Here is a 22,380-nt window from a genome sequence, read left to right as displayed (position 1 = left end):
GTGGTGCTCTCGATGTCGGAGAGCGCTCAACACTAGCAGGTGTTTCCACTTCCCAATGAACTGACGACCTGCCAATCACACTGGCTGTTGCGGGTAAAGAGGTGGCAGGTCTGCGTCCAAAAACATGTGTGACTGCTGTCGCCCCAGTCACAGAGGATGAAGAGGCTGCGGATGCACAAGATGGGGCAGACGGTGGTTGGCCCAGCCGGCTAGGCCGCATTGTAGCACAGTGAGCTTCCCACTGCAACTTATGCTTCATATCCATGTGACGGTACATGCATGAAGTACTCAAACTATGGATTTTTTGGCCTCTACTTAGCTTTTGCTGACAAATATTACAGATAACACGAGTTGGGTCATCCTTATCGATCTGAATAAATGCCCAGGCTATGCAAGGCTTAGAGCCCATGTGACCTGAAGAGCCACTACGACTTGTGGTCAGAGGCAGAGTTGTGGTTGAGGATGCAGTTGTTGACGTGCTTCCAGTACTCCGTCTCTGTTCAGGAAGGCGCAACCTAACCTCGTCGTCAATAGCATCTGTGATGCCCCGCTGCGCTTGGTATCACAGATCCTAGAAGAGTGCATTGATGGAATCCTCCACAAGAGGCCCCCATAAACATTCACACATCTCCACCTTCCACCTCAGACCAGCAGAGGGAGCCCGTTAGGGATATAAATAGGGAAGGTGGAGCTAGGCAGTTCAGTTCCTCTGAAGAGTTCCTGCAGTAGAGAAGCCTAAGAGAGGTCAGTCTGCAGTGGAGCTCAGTCTAGTCTAGAGAACGCAGTTAATAGTTCAGCAGTGGAGCACGAGGCTCCTGCTTGCTAGATTCAGGGAGCCCAGATAGAGCTTAAGGTGTGCCGGTGCCGTAAGATCAGTGAAGCGCGGCAAGCTGCCGTTAGTGTGTATAGCCTAGTGAGGGCCCGAGTAGGCCGAAGGCGAGTGGCGACTTAGTACATAAGGGGCAGAGGAGCTTAACCAGCTCACCCCGAAGCATTTACCGGACACAGGATCCGAGCTTACCGGTATCTCTATGACCCAGTAAGGCATAACTGGAATCCCTGGAGAACTACAAGTCCCAGGATCGCTAAGGTGCTGATATGTAACAGAGCCAGGAGACGCTTAGGCCCCGCATACTGGGAGCGTGAACTCCAAGAGAAGGCCCTACCACAAGGTCAGCCAGCGCAGGACAGAGACAAAGTTAGGCCTAGCTCCAGGCAGGTCAGAAACTTACTACGCAGAGGCAAGAAACAGGAGGCCCTACACCCGCTCATTGGGGAGGATCCTGATATGCACCCTTCACCCTACAGTGCTCCGGGATGTGCCTGAATTTCCACCAGTAAAAGGTACTGAAGTGACTACCGTGTCCGTTCCCGTTCTTGCTCTAACCCAGCTGGGTCTCGCCTGTCCTGCATTCCCCCTGCATACGCTGCCCTGAGACCTAGGTCCACCTGTATGGAGCTATACCATCGAGCTGCCTTATCACCGGCCTCAGTGGACTGCTGCAGCGCTGGTGCTTGTCACCAGATACCACAGGTGGCGTCATGAACTCTTATAAAATTAACAATTATCCACCCTTTTAAAGAGAGACCCCAGGGTACGGGCCAGGGAGCCGACCACCGCGACATCCCCAAGGCCAGGCAAATGCCCGGGTACCGAGTCATCCCCATCCCCAGGGCTAGTCACATCCTCCTCCACCTCCTCTGCTGACCTCATCGACTGGCTGACTGTGGGTTGACAGTAAGTGGGATCTCCAACCTCGTCATCATCACCCTGTGTGTTATCACACCCGTCGTCCTCAGAGCCAACCTCTTCCTGCCCTGACCGAAAAGTCAAGTTGTCGCTCCAATCAGGTATTTGAGTCTCATCATCGTCTTCATCATTGTCTCCACCAACAGGAGTTACAGTTTGGGAACAAGGGTCTATATTATGCTCAGAACCTTCTTCATCTGGTCCTGGATCCGACTTATAAAGATTCTGGGCATCAGATCAGATCATTTCCTCATCTGGATTAACAGAAGCTCTGGAGCAGACCTCCGTTTCCCAGGCTATAGTATGAGTAAACAGCTGTGCAGACTCAACCATCTGTGCTACCCCATACTCAGACGAGCAGCTGGAGACTTGGGAGCTGTGAGGAAGCAAGTGCGATTGGGGTGACACCTCTGAGGACTGGAGTATTTGTGATGTTGAAATTGAGGTGATGGAGAGCCCACTTGAAGGAACACTTGATATCCGTTGAAGCACCTGCTGTTTTTGTGCCTCATTTAGAATTTGTAGCGATGGGCGTGTCCGTAAGAATGGGATCGTATCACATTGTCCACGAAAAGAAGTCGACATCTTAGTTTGGCTGGAAGATGGTCTTTCTTCTGCAGATGTTACTCCCCCCCCCACCGTGGGGGGCCTCGACCCACCGGCGGACAGGCACCAGTATTGGGATAGGGGGGCTGGCCGTCAGGGTCCACCGCGGCTCTGGCACAAACCCGGCGACACAGAGGTGGCACGGGCAGGAAGGGACTGGCCGTGTCGGCTTCTCACTTTTTGGATTTTAGAAGGGCATGACATGCCTATATCTGTGTCTCCCCCTCCTTTTACTCATCCACCTCTTTTTTTTTCGCATGACTATATGTACTTGTCACTTTTCCATGTGTTAGTTGTGTCTTCTGAGCAGTTTGTCAGCTTTTGGACACCTTTGAAGGTGTTTTCTATGTGTTTCTATGTGTTTTTGTTTGCCTGCCATTGGTTTTAACGGTGTTCGAAGGTGTTCGACGAACAGTTTGATGAACAGTTCGGCGAACACACGGGTGTTCGACGAACCGAACTCGAACACTACGGGGGTGGCTCAACACTACTTACAAACAAACACAGATTAATTGTCCTTAAACCCTTTACCCCATAGGACATACTCATACATCCTAAGTGGGATCCCCGCAACTCATGCGGGATCCAGCTCTGAGCCTGCATGTTACCGGTCACATGACAGCTGATCTGTACAGCTGTCACGTGCCTCTAACAGCCGCTGTTAACTAGATAAATGCCGCTGACAATCTCTGACAGCAGCATTTAACATGGCCGCGGTGGAAGGACGTCATAAGTCCCGCCCATCGGTGCCCATGTCACACGACCACAGGTCACCAATGGGTTGGCATGACAACCCAGGGTCTGCAGGAGATCCTGCGGTTGCAATTGCCAGGATGCTATGAGTGCCGCCCAGGGGTCGGCGCTCATAGCCAGTGAGCATTTCTGATACACACATCTGATGATCGCAGCTTCTAGTCTCCCATGGAGACTATTGAAGCAAGTAAAAAAAATGTTTTTATTAAAAAAAATAAAAAATATATAAAAGTTCAAATCACCCCCATTTCGCCCCATTCAAAATAAAACAATATAAAAAATTAAATATACACATATTTGGTATCGCTGCGTTTAGAATCGCCCAATATATTAATATATAAAAAGAATTAATCCGATCGGTAAATGACGTAACAAGAAAAAAAAAAAATCAAAATGCCAGATTTTATTTTTTTTTGTCGCCGCAACATTGCAATAAAATGAAATAACGGGTGATCAAAAGATTGTACAGTATTTACACCAAAATGGTATCAGTAAAAACATCAGCTCGGTGCGCAAAAAAAAAAAAAGCCCTCATAAGGCCCCAGATTCCGAAAAATGGAGACGCTATGGGTCTCGGAAAATGGCGCTTTTTTTTTGCAAACTTTGGATTTTTTGTTCACCACTTAAATAAAAGAGAACCTCTACATGTTTAGTATCTACAAACTCATAATGACCTGGATAATTTCAGGTCACTGTTAGCATTTAGTGAACACGGTACATAAAAAAAAAAAAAAAAAAAACAATTGTACAATTGCATTTGTTTTTTGCAATTTCACCGCACTTGGGATTTTTTCCCCATTTTCCTGTACATTATATGGTGAAATCAATGGTGTCTTTCAAAATTACAACTTGTCCCGCAAAAAACAAGCCCTCACACGGCCATATTGACGGAAAAATAAAAAAAAGGTATGTCTCTGGGAAGAAGGGGAGCAAAAAATGAAAACACAAGAATGGAAAATGGCCAGAGGGTGAAGGGATTAAATCTGGTAATGATCCTTTCACATCTACATTGCATCCATACCATTACAATCAGAAGTCTTCCAGTAACAGTAGAAACTTTTTTTTTTACATTACACAGAAAAAAAAAATTAAAAATGTGTCAGCATAGAAAAAATTAACGATGCATACAGTGATGTCACAAAACCGGCATATAGAGAAAAAGATTTTGGTACTGTATGTAGCCAGTTGAAAGAAGAGACATCAAATGCAGCGATATGACAGCATATACAGTAGATAATGATCACTACGATGATGCACACAGTGGTCCACGCCGATCATTGTGTATTCACAGGGATAAAGTACAATGTGATGTCACATAACAGGCACAGACCACAGTGATCTGACAGTATGTAGGTTATTGTACATAATGATGTCATATAATGTGAATAATGTGCACAATGATGTCACAGAACAGGGATAATGTTACAGAACATGGCTGAAAAGTGTAGTATCACAAGAAGTGACAAAGTGATGTCACAGTACAGGAGTAATAAACATGGTGATGTCACAGCATGGAGACAGTTGTAGGTTTGTACAGTTACATCAATTAGACTACGTTCTCATGATGAGTTTTTGGTGAGCTTTTCATGCTGCGCATTTTTGAAAAAATGCAAGCAACATATTTTACTTAAAGCACAGCTCCAACATTTTGTTTTTTTTCAGCACTGGAGTGGCGCTTTAAATGTAAGTCCCATGTGCTTGGTCATATGCCCACCCTATGGCATCTTCACCGTTTTTCGGCACCGCTCCGGTCCTGCTGCACCATCTTGTGAGCGCAGCTTCTGAGTGACCGGAAGTCAGAGGTAACGGTCACAAGCTCTCAATGCAAGTCTATGAGAGCCAGAACGAGACTCTCATAGACATACATTGATTAGTGACCTCAGGCTCGCTCCATGAAACACTGGAGCAGCCGGCAGTCACAAACTGCAGTAGACAGACTGGAGTGGCAGCGAAAACAGATAAAAACGCCGGAAGGTGAGTATCAGAAAAGGGGCAGGGGACTTGGATTTTAAGCACCATTCCAGAGGTAATAAAAACAACTGCTGGAGTGGTGCTTTAATTGGTGCAGAAAACATCAAAAACTCACCAAAAGCTCATTGTAGGAACATAGGAGGCATACCGACAATTAAATAATAAAACATGTTATAAAAAACTTACATATAATCCCCTCACTTCGTACGTGGCAGAACTCAAATCCATTATCAATAAGGCAGTAGATAACGGAACTATCACCAATGAACTGGTCGTTGCCCTACTTGTACTTGAACCTACGATCCCTACATTGTACCTACTGCTAAAAATCCATAAGGATGTTGCCACTCCTCCGGGTCGTCCCATTATTTCGGGAGAGGGGAATTTCTTGGAGATTGTTAATAGGTGGATTAACTCGCATCTGCAGCCACTGGTGGAGAGTCTGCCGTCGTTTCTTAAAGATACGGGTGAACTATTAAGGAAGGTAGACGGCTTGTATATTGAGAGTGATACCATCCTGGTGACTGCAGATGTGGAGTCACTTTACACCAACATTAGACATGTGGATGGACTCTCAGCTGTAAAATTCTTTTTGGGGACATCATCTTTACCAGGATTATTAAGGGATCTTATCCTCAAACTGCTGCAATTCACCCTTAATCACAATTTCTTTGTGTTCCCTGCAGCTCCAGGGAACAGCAATGGGTGCGGCCTTTGCCCCAGCCTATGCTTGTCTGTTCCTGGGGCTGTGGGAGAGGAACCTCTGTCTGTCGGATCATGGGGAGTCGATGTGCCGCGCCCTCTCGTGGACGCGGTACATCAACGATGTCCTCCTGATCTGGCAGGGATCCCTAACCTCTCTGCAAACTTTTATGTGTCATTTGAATTGAAATGAAAGTAATATTCATCATACATACCAGTTTGGTGCAGATCAGATTGAGTTCCTTGATGTGTCCTTGAGGAGGGATAATACCAACTGTATACAGACTGCTGTATTTCGTAAGCCTACCTCTACTAATATGCTGCTGCATGCTTCTTCCTCACATCCTAGACACATGCTACAGTCGGTGCCGGTGGGGCAGTTCCTCCGTATTCGGAGGATCTGCTCTACCGATACTGATTTTGAGAGGCAGGCCCTGGAGCTCAAGGACAGATTGTATGCTCGTGGCTACAGCTGACGTATGGTAAAAAGGGCATACAATAGGGCTAGATATACTTCTCGACAAAGTCTGCTATATGGCAATAAAGATAAGGGATGCGGCACTGAGCAAGTAAGGTTTGTTACAAATTTCCACTCCCAGTTCCCCCGGCTTAGAGAGGTATTGTCTCGATCATGGCATATTCTGAAGGCCGACCCTGTCATTTTGAGATACATCTCTGATAGGCCATCAATTACCATCAGACGTTCCAAGAATCTTCGCGATTACTTGGTTCGTTCACACTATGAGGGTTCTGTGAGCGGTACATTTTTGGATGGACAGTCTAGAAGGTGTGGATGTACTCCGTGTGGTCGGTGTGTAGCATGTCCCAATGTTGAACGTAGTGACACATTCTTTGGATCTGATAGATCTAAAATCTATAAGATTAACAAATTTATTACTTGTACCACCAAGAATGTGATATATTTTGCTACATGCCCGTGTGGGCTGATCTATGTGGGTATGACTACCCGCCAGTTCAAAATACGAATCCGGGAACACGTGCTGGGAATCATTGCTGCCGCCGACCACACGGATGCATCCACTCTGAAAACTGTACCGTGTCATTTTAAGGTCCACCATAAATGTGATGCCTCGCTCTTTAAGATCAGGGGAACGATTCCATTGTACCTAATATACGGGAGAGCAAAATTGGACTGAAATTAGCCCAGCTTGAGTCTCGCTGGATCTGGACCCTAAATACTTTACACCAAAGTGGATTAAATGAAAGTATTAGTTATGCACCCTACCTTTGATCATCCACCACCTATAATCATATACTATACATATGTATTGGGTGGGCATGTTCTCAATCTCTCTGTCTGTACTAGGCTTTATGGTTGAACCATGTTTTTATTATTATTTTTTTATTTGTTTTTAATTTATTCTTTCTTATGTTGTTTAGGATCGCTTCCTTCTTTCATCTATATTTTTCTTCTACATTATATACAGTTATATGAAAAAGTTTGGGCACCCCTATTAATCTTAAGCTTAATGTTTTATAATAATTGGTGTTTTTGCAACAGCTATTTCAGTTTGATATATGTAATAACTGTTGGGCACAGTAATGTTTCAGCCTTGAAATGAGGTTTATTGTACTAACAGAAAATGTGCAATCTGCATTCAAACAAAATTTGACAGGTGCATAAGTATGGGCACCCTTATCATTTTCTTGTTTTAAATACTCCTACCTACTTTTTACTGACTTACTAAAGCACTTTTTTTGGTTTTGTAACCTCATTGAGCTTTGAACTTCATAGCCAGGTGTATGCAATCATGAGAAAAGCTACTTAAAGTGGCCACTTGCAAGTTGTTCTCCTGTTTGAATCTCCTCTGAAGAGTGGCATCATGGGCTCCTCAAAACAACTGTCAAATGATCTGAAAACAAAGATTATTCAACATAGTTGTTCAGGGGAAGGATACAAAAAGCTGTCTCAGAGATTTAACCTGTCAGTTTCCACTGTGAGGAACATAGTAAGGAAATGGAAGAACACAGGGACAGTTCTTGTTAAGGCCAGAAGTGGCAGGCCAAGAAAAACATCAGAAAGGCAGAGAAGAAGAATGGTGAGATCAGTGAAGGACAATCCTCAGACCACCTCCAGAGAGCTGCAGCATCAACTTGCTGCAGATGGTGTCACTGTGCATCGGTCAACTATACAACGCACTTTGCACAAGGAGAAGCTGTATGGGAGAGTGATGCGAAAGAAGCCGTTTCTGCAAGCACGCCACAAACAGAGTCGGCTGATGTATGCAAAAGCACATTTGGAGAAGCCAATTTCTTTTTGGAAGAAGGTCCTGTGGACTGATGAAACCAAGATTGAGTTGTTTGGTCAAACAAAAAGGCGTTATGCATGGCGGCAAAAAAACACAGCATTCCAAGAAAAGCACTTGCTACCCACAGTAAAATTTGGTGGAGGTTCCATCATGCTTTGGGGCTGTGTGGCCAATGCCGGCACCGGGAATCTTGTTAAAGTTGAGGGACGCATGGATTCCACTCAGTATCAGCAGATTCTTGACAATAATGTTCAAGAATCAGTGATAAAGTTGAAGTTACGCAGGGGATGGATCTTTCAGCAAGACAATGATCCAAAACACCGCTCCAAATCTACTCAGGCATTCATGCAGAGGAACAATTACAATGTTCTGGAATGGCCATCCCAGTCCCCAGACCTGAATATCATTGAACATATGTGGGATCATTTGAAGAGGGCTGTCCATGCTCGGTGAACATCAAACTTAACTGAACTGGAATTGTTTTGTAAAGAGGAATGGTTAAAAATACCTTCATCCAAGATCCAGGAACTCATTAAAAGCTACAGGAAGCGACTAGAAGCTGTTATTTTTGCAAAAGGAGGATCTACTAAATATTAATGTCACTTTTCTGGTGAGGTGCCCATACTTATGCACCTGTCAAATTTTGCTTGAATGCAGATTGCACATTTTCTGTTAGTACAATAAACCTCATTTCAAGGCAGAAACATTACTGTGTCCAACAGTTATTACATATATCAAACTGAAATAGCTGTTGCAAAAACACCAATTTTTATAAAACAATAAGCTTAAGATTAATAGGGGTGCCCAAACTTTTTCATATAACTGTATATGGAGCCGCTACCAACAGAATTTGAACATCTGTTTATACAATGAAAAATCCTTAATTCTATGTACTTAATCTATGTCAAATGTCTATGTTGGTTTTGATAAGTAATAAAAAGTAATGTGGTAAAGGCTATACTTTGATACAACATGCAGCTATGTAGATTCTCTTGATGTCCCTTCATGTGGCCTTCACATGTGTCAACATGGTTTGCATGTTGGCCTTTTTTGTTCCCTTTATGGGTATTATAAATATTTGACATTATCGCTGTTGTGGATATGGATATATTTGTTGAACCTTATAAATTTGAAGTTTGAATTTATATGGGATATACAGATATTGATATGTTTAAATGCAATATTTTGCATCCATGCTGTGATCTAATGGTGCTCTACTGTCGATAAATCTGTACCTATGTTGTAGCTGCTCTATAATGATTCTATATATCTTACCATATACCTCTTAATATTGCTTTGTGGTTTCTATATTTATGATACTAATTCTGGTATGCTGTTTTTACATGTCCTGTGTCCACTTGTTGTTACATACTTTTCTATGTGCATAATCTGGAATGTAGTATCTGTGTTGTGTATCACTGACCTTGTACGCATGCGTGCTATTACTCCGTGACGCTGGCCGGCTCTCTGTATCCTGGGTGGCACCCGGCGTCGGGTCACGTGTGGCCTGCCGCCGTCTGTCATGTGACGCTGACGCCTCCTAACGTCATGATTTCTATGGTTACGCATGCGTCACTTCCGGTCTTTGGCGTCCAGCGGCGCCTACAAATAATGGATCCGCTAGACAATTCGTTACGCCCCCTGATGAAGGGAAACCGAAACGCGCGTCGGGGCTACAGCTCCACGTGTGCAGTTCTTCATCACTGCCCTTGTGCTCTGGCTGTTTGCTCTTTTGGTCCTCCGGTGATTCCCTGGTATGTATAGATGGGGCCTATATGGACTCTATACTGTTGATATATGACCATTGATGTCAGCAAGTCTGACACATTATATAATCTAGTATCAAGGGCATATTAATATAGCACATTAATTTATGACATTATCCATGATATAATAATCAATGTATTGGGCTGCTAATCAGAATATATCTGTAACTTGTTATAATATATTTTACAATGTATCACGTGGAGCTGTGTGTTTAGGGTTCATTACTGTTGCACCTGTACCCTACCCCTAATTATGCCTGTTATTACTCCTAATAAACTTTGATATTTTTCTATACTAATTGAAGGCTTATTGATCGTTGTTGTTCTTGTGCTGGTTTTTGGTTATTTCACGATTTAGCCTGCATTAAGTCCATACACTGGTAGTTTTTATTGGGATACTTAATGATTATTATATACATGATTCCCCTTTTGGGGTAAAATATACTACCTGTTCGATGAATTGTATGTACAATTGTAGGAACATAGTCTAACAGTCTGATTTTTATTGCTTGTGTAAAGTTTTATACTGACACTTAACTCATCCATATATGATGTAACTTTTTGTTCTTGAAATAAAATGCACGACTTTGAGATAATTTTCTGAGGAGTCGGTGTCCTGCCATTCTGAAGCAACATGAAGAATCAAAGCTGTCAGCTGGGAGACAATTCCAGTGGTGCACGAAGGTCAGCCTGTTACAGGAATCACATTGTAAAAATGCAGGGGCTGCTGTCTGGCAAATTCTAAGCCTAAGCTATTATACCAGGACAACATGGAATATGTACAGAAACATATATGAATGTATACAGTACAGACCAAAAGTTTGGACACACCTTCTCATTTAAAGATTTTTCTGTATTTTCATGACTATGAAAATTGTACATTCACACTGAAGGCATCAAAACTATGAATTAACACATGTGGAATTATATACTTAACAAAAAAGTGTGAAACAACTGAAAATATGTCTTATATTCTAGGTTCTTCAAAGTAGCCACCTTTTGCTTTGATGACTGCTTTGCACACTCTTGCCATTCTCTTGATGAGCTTCAAGAGGTAGTCACCGGAAATGGTCTTCCAACAATCTTGAAGGAGTTCCCAGAGATGCTTAGCACTTGTTGGTCCTTTTGCCTTCACTCGGCGGTCCAGCTCACCCCAAACCATCTTGATTGGGTTGAGGTCTGGTGACTGTGGAGGCCAGGTCATCTGGCGTAGCACCCCACCACTCTCCTTCTTGGTCAAATAGCCCTTACACAGCCTGGAGGTGTGTTTGGGGTCATTGTCCTGTTGAAAAATAAATGATGGTCCAACTATACACAAACCGGATGGAATAGCATGCCGCTGCAAGATGCTGTGGTAGCCATGCTGGTTCAGTATGCCTTCAATTTTGAATAAATCCCCAACAGTGTCACCAGCAAAGCACCCCCACACCATCACACCTCCTCCTCCATGCTTCATGGTGGGAACCAGGCAAGTAGAGTCCATCCGTTCAACTTTTCTGCGTCGCACAAAGACACAGTGGTTGGAACCAAAGATCTCAAATTTGGACTCATCAGACCAAAGCACAGATTTCCACTGGTCTAATGTTCATGCATTGTGTTCTTTAGCCCAAACAAGTCTCTTCTGCTTGTCGCCTGTCCTTAGCAGTGGTTTCCTAGCAGCTATTTTACCATGAAGGCCTGCAGCACAAAGTCTCCTCTTAACAGTTGTTGAAGAGATGTGTCTGCTGCTAGAACTCTGTGTGGCATTGACCTGGTCTCTAATCTGAGCTGCTGTTAACCTGCGATTTATGAGGCTGGTGACTCGGATAAACTTATCGTCAGAAGTAGAGGTGACTCTTGGTCTTCCTTTCCTGGGGCGGTCCTCATGTGAGCCAGTTTCTTTGTAGCGCTTGATGGTTTTTGCAACTGCACTTGGGGACACATTCAAAGTTTGCCCAATTTTTCGCACTGACTGACCTTCATTTCTTAAAGTAATGATGGCCACTCGTTTTTCTTTACTTAGCTGCTTTTTTCTTGCCATAATAAAAATTCTAGCAGTCTATTCAGTAGGACTATCAGCTGTGTATCCACCAGACTTCTGCACAACACAACTGATAGTCCCAACCCCATTTATAAGGCAAGAAATCCCACTTATTAAACCTGACAGGGCACACCTGTGAAGTGAAAACCATGTGTTAATTGATAGTTTTGATGCCTTCAGTGTGAATGTACAATTTTCATAGTCATGAAAATACAGAAAAATCTTTAAATGAGAAGGTGTGTCCAAACTTTTGGTCTGTACTGTATTTCAAAGATAATTAGAAAATTGTGTGTCATTTCCTTTACACTTCACAAATACTTGCTACTTTGTGATTGTATATCACATAAAATCCCAAGAAAATACATTTAAAATTTGTCAGTGTAATGAGAAAAAAATGTGTAAAAGATCACAGGGTATGAATACTTTTTCAAAGCACACAGTATATATATACACACACACGGCATGGCCGAACGTGTTGGCACCCTTGAAATTGTTTCAGAAAATGCAGAAAATTAAGTATTTCTCCCAGAAAATTATTACAATTACACATGTTTTGTGGTACACATGTTTAGTCCCTATGTGCGTATGGGGACAACATAAAAAAAAACAGAGAAAAAAATGCAAATTTCACAAAAAAAAAACAAACATGGGCCGGACAAAATTGTTGGCACCTTTCGAAAAATGTGGGTAAACTTTGTTTCAAACATGCGATGCTTATTCAAGCTCACCTGTGACAAGTAACAGGTATGGCCAATATGAAAATCACACCTGAAACCAGATAAAAAGGGTGACTCAATCTTTACATTGTTTGTGTCACACCAAGAATGGAGAACAGAATGGAGAACAGAAAGAGGAGAAGAGAACTGTCTGAGGACTTGAGAACCAAAATTGCTGAAAAATAAAGTTCCTTTGCTCATGGTGCATAACATAATCAAGAAGTTTACAACCCATGGCACTGTAACTAATCTCCCTGGACTTGAACGGCAGAGAAAAATGGATGAAAGGTTGCATTGCAGGATAGTCCGGAATGTGGATAAGCAGTCCCAATCACGTTCCAAAGAAATTCAAGCTGTCCTGCAGGCTCAGGGTGCATCAGTGTCAGCACAAACTATCTGTCGATATTTGAATGAAATTAAAAACTATGGCAGGAGACCCAGTAGGACCCACTGCTGACACAGACATAAAAAGCTACACTGCAGTTTGCCAAAATGTACATGAGTAAGCAAGGATTTAGGGAAAGTGTCTTGTGGACAGGTGAGACCAACATAGAACTTTTTGGTAAAGTACATCATTCTACCGTTTACCGACACACACACAGGCGCAGAGCACTTTATGTGTAAGCATGTGTCACTTTATTATTTGTGATGTTAGTCTCCTTACATAGTCTATTTCATTACACTGATACCTGTATTGTTCTTCTTCAATACTGGGCTTCTGGCCTCCATCTATTAACATGATTCTCTTGCACAACTACATAGGAGTGCCATCTAGTGGTTATACTACATCATTACCCTGATGTTTAGTATTTGTATTATTATTGCTTTTTGGATTCTGACTAAAATCTGAATGTACATTTTACTTGTATGTGATTATCTTGATTTTTTGGTGCCTGTAGAGCTGTTGCATATTTTGCGTCTTCACTGCTTGACCTACTATTGTCCATGTACTTTTTCGTATTGTCTCCTATTTATTTTTACTGTTTTCAATAAAAATATATTTTTAACTAAATATGTTTTCCTACTATTTCTTATCTATTTTGGGGTTTATTCAGTTCATTTTTCTTTGCTTTGTTTGAATTGTATTGAGAATTCCCCATAATATTTCTGGGACTATGGTCCTTGATTTTGTCCATTATTCTGGCAATTTTCTTAAATTATTTTTGTTCGGCGGTATGATGAAAAAGCTATTTTTTGCCAGGTTTTTTATTTTATTTCTTTACTGTGTTCACTGAAGGGGTTGAGTAGTGTGACAGTTTTATAGGTCGGGTTGCTCTGGACGCGGCGATACCAAATATGTGTACTTTTTTGTTTATTTATTTTTTTTACATAAATGTGTATTTATTGGTGTATTTTTTATTTTTTTTTATTTTGTGATTTTTTTATATTTTTACAATTTTTATTTTTTTTACTTTGTCCCTCTATGGAACTTTAACTTTTATTAGTCTGATCTTTGGTATAATGCATTGCAATGCATTAGCAAAGCAATGCATTATACTTGTCAGTGCTACACTGATAGAAGCTCAGAACCCAAATAGAAAAAACCGAACACATTGGTCATAAATTATCAGAGCAGTGTATCAATTAAAAAACCTTTATTCACAGTCAATGGTTCATGGTGGCACTGTAAACCAAAAGTGCACACACGAAATATAAAAACATGATAAAATACAGAAAAAAAATCACACATCAGTATACGATACAAATAACAATAATCAATAAAAACCAAACCACACCACAATGACAGTAGCTGTGCACTTAGTATTCATACGTATAGTTCTCTAATAGTATATTATGTCACTGTGACACTAACAGTACAACTGATGACAGCTTATATCACTATAATATAGAGACATACACAAGTTATTTCTGCAATAGATATTACCCTCAAATTTTTACTGGCACAGCTCTAATAAGGTATATGGGGATATCCCTAAATTATTGATAACGCATATGTGACGAGATGTATTCATACATATGACGCGCCCCTGGGCCGTGGGGATACCCGGAGCCGGGCCTTGTAGATGCTGGGGGTTGTAGTCACCGTGGCGACGACTCAGTCCGTGACCCAGGGCGGTCAAACCAGGGTAGTCTGTGTATAGGTTATATATAGTCCGACTACGCCACCTGTGGAGTGCGGTTATTGGTAACCGCCGCTGCGGAGCAGTCCGCTGAAGCTGGTGGTATATGCAGCAAGGTGATGTAACTCCCCACAGGAAGAGTGTAGCTTCAGGGCAGCGTGTAAGGATGATGGTGGTGATGGTGCAAGAAGTCGCGGTGCAAGAATAATCACAGAGTCCAGGTGATGCAGTCCCAGATCCTTTACTCACGGTTAAAGCAGTTCCAGTTACAGGTCCAGTGTAAGAGCCCACGGCGTCCTGTGCTCACGCAGTAAGGGGCTCGGACGACCCTCAGATACCTCCAGAGTATTTATCAGGACCCCCTTCTGTGTGTCCTTTCTGGCCTCCTCCCTGCACCTCACACCTAGTAGCACTCCTGTCTGGTGTCCTCGGGCCTTGGTGGGCGACGTGTGTTCCGTTCCCTGGGTCCTATGCGGCCACCTTCCTAGTACACTGGTATGGACTTATGGACTGCAGTATCTGAAATGCTGCAGCCTCCGGTTCTCTAGTTAGGCTTTGTAGCTCTTGGCTAGTTAAGGGACCGGTTCCCTTTCCACGGCCTGACCCCCCTACCTCCTGGCAGCGGTGGGCGTACGGGTGGCTTGCTGCACGGTCCGTACCCCTGGGGTCCCTTCTCTTCTCGTCTCTCTTTCAGGCTCAGGCCTCCTGACTAGGCCCGCCTCTGGAGCAGAGCTCAAGCAGAGCCCCTGCTCCTGTCACTTTCCTCCTCTGACTGACTGCCCCTGAACCAAGATGGTTCCTTCCTTTTATACCTCCTACTCCAGCGCTCCCAGGATCTACGTTCTCCACCCATCCACTACTTAGTTCCCCCTCTCTAAGTGGTTCCTCCCCACTCCAGCCAGGGATCAGGGACTGTGCTCTCCCGTACGAGCAATCTCGCCCTGTCCCCCGGAAATGTGGTGTAGTGGATGTAGTGTTAGGGTCCTGAGCCACACTCCTTCTTTACCTGAGAGTGAGATACCACACCTCTGGATGAGATGCAATACCTCTGTGGCGACCGAACCCTCAGGGGCGCCACACATATATGTCTCGCCTGACGGAGTGCCGAAATGCACGTTGAGGCCAGCGTGCATCACACGATACCACGGACCACCAGGTACTGAGACACTGATTATATCTCTCCTTTCATGCTGTGCCCATCTTTAGCCTCATTTCCATGGGTGTCAGTGATACACCAGACATGGGACAGTATACCACTGAATAGTACACAGCTATTAAAACAGTACTGATGACCCTATGAGACAATATATATATATATATATATATATATATATATATATATATATATATATATACATACATACACACACACACATCTGGTCACATATGCGTTCTCAATCATTTAGGGATATCTCCATATACCTTATTAGAGCTGTGCCAGTAAAAATTTTAGGGTAATATGAATACTAAGTGCACAGCTACTGTCATTGTGGTCTGCTTTTTATTGATTATTGTTATTTGTATCGTATACTGATATGTGATTTTTTTCTGTATTTTATCATGTTTTTATATTTCGTGTGTGCACTTCTGGTTTACAGTGCCACCATAAACCATTGACTGTGAATAAAGGTTTTTTAATTGATACACTGCTCTGATAATAATTTATGACCAATGTGTTTTTTTTTTGTTGGGGGGGTTCTGATTAAATTTCCTAATGGTCAGCCATTCTTATAGTCCTAGGCATATATAGGTCATTTATATTGTTTCTATTTCAGATTATATGGGAAAACTTATTGTACTGACATACATTATATGCGGAGTCCAAGAATTGCCCTAATAACTGACAGAAGCTCCTAGCATGGTCTAAGAGGCTTGCCATAGCTGGCTGACCCAGAGGTAATCATGACAACGATCAAGCACTCGCAAAAACATTGCGGTGGTGCCGATTGGAAGGGAGAGGGAGCCCCCTCACTCTCCCAGCCTTCTAAATGATGAGATCAATATCAATTGCGGAATTTAGGGGGTTAAATGGCCTAGGACGGTACGCTGCTGTGTCCTATGTGATCGTCATGACATACCCATACGTCAAAGGTCAGGAACCCCTATCCGACCATGACGTGTAGATAAGTCAAAGGTTGTGAGGGGGTTAAAGGACCACTCCAGCGCTGGAGTGTTGCCACTAATCTAAGTTCCCTGACTCTAGTATTATACTCACCAGCCTCCCTCTTCAGCTCTTGCCGTGACCGCTCAAGTAACGTGTCATCATCTTGTGACCGCAACTTACTTCTGACAGACCGAAAGTCAGAGGTAAGGGTCACAACCTCTCAATGTAAGTCTATGAAAGCCTCGTTCTGACCTATATTGAGGACTTGTGACTTCTGACTCGCCCAGCAAACACTGGAGTGATCTGGCAGGTCACAACCTGACTGGAGCAGATGAAGATGGTTCGTACCAGACAGTTAACGTCCAGTGCTAAACACCGAACACGGACTTCTCCCTGAAGTCTGTTGCAATGTTCAGAGTTCCAAGGGAGAAGGGGATGGAGAGATTATACTGCTCCAAAGTTCGGGTTCCTATTGTTTTTAATGGGATTCAGGTTCTGATACAGTACTGGTACGAGAACCTGAACTTCCAGGGGTCCACTCATCCCTAATCACTATTTTATGTAAAATGTCTCCCGTTTTTTTCTTTAGATTCAACGCTCCTTTGGTGCTATAAAGTAACACCATTTCTGATTCAATGATTATGTCCTATGTATAGTACTGTATATGTGTCTCTAAGGCTATGTGCCCACGATGCAGAAATGCTCCAGATTTTTCCTGAGCATTTCTGCATCTCCCTGGCAGAAAAAAAGGCATGAGGATTGTACATGCGCACTGTACATGCGTTTTTCCTGCCAGGGACAAGCGGATGTGAAGCGTTCTTCACATGCATTTCCGCATGCGGGTTGTCAAGCGCTTTCCAAGTGATTTAAGCATCACTTGGAAAGTGCTTAGCAACTTGGTCACACTATATAAATCCATGCAACCGGCATGGATTTATATAGTGTGACCGTAAAAGAATGGTAAAAAATAAAAAATAAATATTACACTTACCTTCTGATGGCCCCCGGTGTCCTTATCCGATCCGTCCGGTGTCCCCGGTGTCCTAAAAGGACCTTCCATGACATCATTTAGTCATGTGACGGGTCACACGACCGCCAACGTCAGCGGTCGCGTGACCAGTCACATGACTAAATGACGTCATGGCAGGTCCTTTTAGACCATCGCGAGCTGCCGGGGACACCGGACGGATCGATATGAAGACCGGGGGCCATCAGAAGGTGAGTATAATGTATATTTTTTATTTTATTCTTTTTTTTTTTTTTTACAGGTACTATGGTACCTGGGTCTGGAGGAGAGTCTCTTCTTCTCCAAACCCGGGTATCATCCGCACATTGAACCGCATGATATCCACATGTGCATATGTAGTGATGCGGATATTATGCGATTCAATGCAAGTCAATGCCGCGATTCCGCAAAATAATTGGTAATGCTGTGGATTTTTCCGCATTGATAATCTGCAGCGGAAATTTCCACAGCATGTGCACAGCACATGCGGATTATCATTGGGGAACATGGCAGACCTTCTACCAAGCATTTTTTAAGCGTTTCTGCAACGGAATTGCCGCTGCGAAAACGTTTAAAAAACGCATAGTGGGCACACAGCCTTGAGGTAAATTCACAAGGAGCTTTTTAACTTGGATTTTGGGTTGGATTCTGCTCTAAAATCCATATGAAAAATTGCTATAAATACTCTTTGAATAAGCTTCTTATTCATTTCAAAAACAAGCTTAAAGCGCAGTGTTTTTCATCTGGAAACAGAAGCAACATATCAATGCTTGAAACATTTCTGCTTAAAAAATGCTCCAAACTTGACCACTGAATGCTTTGAAGCTGAAAAAAAACCATCCCGAAATAAGGCTTAACAACTCACCAAAAATGCTCCAAAAAAGCCATGGGCCTAATTCATTATTGCATTAGTGCCTGTTTTTGTCTAGTGTTTTTTTAAATGTTTTTCATTGGAATCTTTTTTAAAGTGTATTTTATGTGTCACCTGTTTTTTTAAGCCATTGTCAGTGAGGTTTGGGGTGGTTTCCAGATTTTTTTTCAGCTGATTCATCAATTGCCACTTGTTCAAAAGTTGCAAAATCTTCCCAACTGATGTTTATGGACGCAAGCATTTATTTATTTATTCTATTTATTTATTTTTTTGCCGGGGGGGGGGGGGGGATTTGTTAAATTTTGAAAGATTTCACTGAAACATGCAACTTTATAGGGCTCAAAAGTTGCAAAATAACTTAAAGACAAAAATAAAAGAACATTTTTATATTGCACAAATTTCAATCAACCATGTGCGCCATTTTGAAGATATTAGCACAAAAAACGTTAATGAATACAACAGGGCGAAAAAAGGGACTTAAAAAACAAATGATGGATTGGACCAACAATTTTTTTTTTAAAGCACCACTCCAGCGTTTGTTTTTCAGTGCTGGAGTGGCGCTTTAAATCTAAGCCCCCTGCCCCCGGTTATATACTCACCCTCCGGCATCTTCACAGTTTTTTCGGTGCCGCTCCAGTCCCCCTGCGCCATCATGTGAGTGCAACTTCTGACTCTCTGATACTCAGAAGCTACATCACACACGCTCTCAATACAAGTCTATGAGAGTCAGAACGAGGCCAGAATGAGGATCTCAGACTTGTATTGAAAAGTGACCTCAGTGCAGCTGCATGAAACAATGGAGGAGCCGACAGGTCACTTCTCACCGGAGACTGATTGGAGCGACGCTGGATACTGATGAAGGCAGCGGCAGGAGAGTATCAGTCAGGTTACATTTAAAGCACCACTCCAGCAGTGCAATAAAAAAAACACTGGAGTGGTGCTTTAAAGCTAGAAAAATCCATGTCAACAACTTGGTGTGAACATATCCTTAATATTTGCTCAATTCAATGCTAGATATACTAATATACTGTACATATGCATTACATCACAAGCATAATGCTTAGGAACCTTTCAAATGTATGTTTTACTCCAACAAAAATAAAAAAACAATACAAAAAAAACAAACACACAATTAGAGCACCCATATACATGATTCCTAAAATCAAAATTGAATGACTTACCTGAATGTTAACAATGACGAATTCTTCCAGAGGGGGGACACCTCCATCACTTGCAGTGACTGTTAACTGGTAGTGGGATCTAAGGTTTGCTGATAGTGTCTGGGTTGTCCATATTTCCCCACTACTAGTATTAATAAAGAAATAATCCAGGCCATTATCTGTTGGGCAAAAAATGAATGGAAACAATATGAGTAACAACTTACAGTTATATGAAAAAGTTTGGGCACCCCTATTAATCTTAAGCTTAATGTTTTTTAAAAATTGGTGCTTTTGCAACAGCTATTTCAGTTTGATATATGTAATAACTGTTGGACACAGTAATGTTTCTGCCTTGAAATGAGGTTTATTGTTCTAACAGAAAATGTGCAATCTGCATTCAAACAAAGTTTGACAGGTGCATAAGTATGGGCACCTCACCAGAAAAGTGACATTAATATTTAGTAGATCCTCCTTTTGCAAAAATAACAGACTCTAGTCGCTTCCTGTAGCTTTTAATGATTTCCTGTATCCTGGATGAAGGTATTTTTGACCATTCCTCTTTACAAAACAATTCTAGTTCAGTTAAGTTTGATGGTCGCCGAGCATGGACAGCCCTCTTCAAATGATCCCACAGATGTTCAATGATATTCAGGTCTGGGGACTGGGATGGCCATTCCAGAACATTGTAATTGTTCCTCTGCATGATTGTCTGAGTAGATTTGGAGCGGTGTTTTGGATCATTGTCTTGCTGAAAGATCCATCCCCTGCGTAACTTCAACTTTGTCACTGATTCTTGAACATTATTGTCAAGAATCTGCTGATACTGAGTGGAATCCATGCGTCCCTCAACTTTAACAAGATTCCCGGTGCTTGCAGAAACGGCTTCTTTCGCATCACTCTCCCATACAGCTTCTCCTTGTGCAAAGTGCGTTGTATAGTTGACCGATGCACAGTGACACCATCTGCAGCAAGTTGATGCTGCAGCTCTCTGGAGGTGGTCTGAGGATTGTCCTTGACAGATCTCACCATTCTTCTTCTCCGCCTTTCTGATGTTTTTCTTGGCCTGCCACTTCTGGCCTTAACAAGAACTGTCCCTGTGTTCTTCCATTTCCTTACTATGTTCCTCACAGTGGAAACTGACAGGTTAAATCTCTGAGACAGCTTTTTGTATCCTTCCCCTGAACAACTATGTTGAATAATCTTTGTTTTCAGATCATTTGACAGCTGTTTTGAGGAGCCCATGATGCCACTCTTCAGAGGAGATTCAAACAGGAGAACAACTTGCAAGTGGCCACTTTAAGTAGCTTTTCTCATGATTGCATACACCTGGCTATGAAGTTCAAAGCTCAATGAGGTTACAAAACCAAAAAAGGGCTTTAGTAAGTCAGTAAAAAGTAGGTAGGAGTATTTAAAACAAGAAAATGATAAGGGTGCCCATACTTATGGACCTGTCAAATTTTGTTTGAATGCAGATTGCACATTTTCTGTTAGTACAATAAACCTCATTTCAAGGCAGAAACATTACTGTGTCCAACAGTTATTACATATATCAAACTGAAATAGCTGTGGCAAAAACACCAATTTTTATAAAACATTAAGGTTAAGATTAATAGTGGTGTCCAAACTTTTTCATATAACTGTATATGCAGCAAATACTCCTTATTAGGCCACGGCCCCACTATCATTATTTGGTCAGTATTCGGTCAGTATTTTTTCTCAGGAGTGGGGAGACAAAACCAGGAGTGGGTGATAAATGCAGAATTGGTGACTTGTTTCTATTATACCTTTTCTCTGATTGTTCCTCACCTGGTTTTGGCTCCCACTCCTGAGAAAAAATACTGACCGAATACTGACCAAATACTAATAGAGGGCCGTGGCCTAAATCTAATACTGGACACGCCCAGCTTAATCAATTCAGGACCCCATTTAGAATACAGACAGCGGCGCCATGCCAGTAAGCGGAGCGTGACCTGACTTGTTGTGTCACGTGCAAACTGCAGCCAATGAGCGGCAATATTCACTATCTCTATCCCTGATGGAATATTGATGAGCCGCTCATAGGCTGCGGCCTGTTAGTCACACAAGTCACGTCACTCTCTGGGAAAAGTGGCGCCGCCATCGCTGGCACAGCACTGCTGCAGTAGATGAGTATACACTCTTTTTAATTTTATTTAGACTACTGAATTAATTAAACTGATGTTTCCCATAGTGGACAACACCTTTAAGTGTTACTCCTTTCAACCATCAACAAAACGTTTCCATTTATTAGGCCACGTTCACACGATCAGTATTTGCACAGTTTTTTACCTCAGTATTTGTAAGTCAAAACCAGGAGTGGAACAATCAGAGGAAAAGTATAATAGAAACACCTCACCACTTCTGGATTTATCACTCACTCCTGGTTTTGGCTACAAATACTGAGGTAAAATACTGATCAAATACTGAATGTGTGCACGTATCTTTAAATACAAAGATCTTTGCAGATTTATCCATAGATTTTACCGATTGAGCTGCAACGGAAAAAATCTGCTGTGTAAATCCTCAAAATTTCAGCGATAGATAGGGCAGGCCATAGCTTTTGAAGTCAGTCACTAGTCTATAGTT

The 22,380-nt window shown here is 42.4% G+C and overlaps 1 protein-coding gene across 1 annotated transcript in view; it reads right to left on the bottom strand.

Annotated features, from left to right (window-relative positions):
- Nucleotides 1-22,380, bottom strand: part of DCHS2 (dachsous cadherin-related 2) — a 464,316-nt gene that overhangs the window by 80,303 nt on the left and 361,633 nt on the right. The window contains exon 8 of the mRNA XM_073645211.1: nt 19,798-19,955. Coding sequence (XP_073501312.1) covers nt 19,798-19,955 — 158 coding nt within the window. The remainder of the gene's footprint in view (nt 1-19,797; nt 19,956-22,380) is intronic.

This window comes from Phyllobates terribilis, unplaced genomic scaffold (assembly GCF_046119375.1).
Source record: "Phyllobates terribilis strain yellow unplaced genomic scaffold, ASM4611937v1 Scaffold_1__5_contigs__length_1240528914, whole genome shotgun sequence".
In the NCBI taxonomy this organism is placed as follows: domain Eukaryota; kingdom Metazoa; phylum Chordata; class Amphibia; order Anura; family Dendrobatidae; genus Phyllobates; species Phyllobates terribilis.
This window is presented reverse-complemented; position numbering and strand designations above follow the sequence as displayed.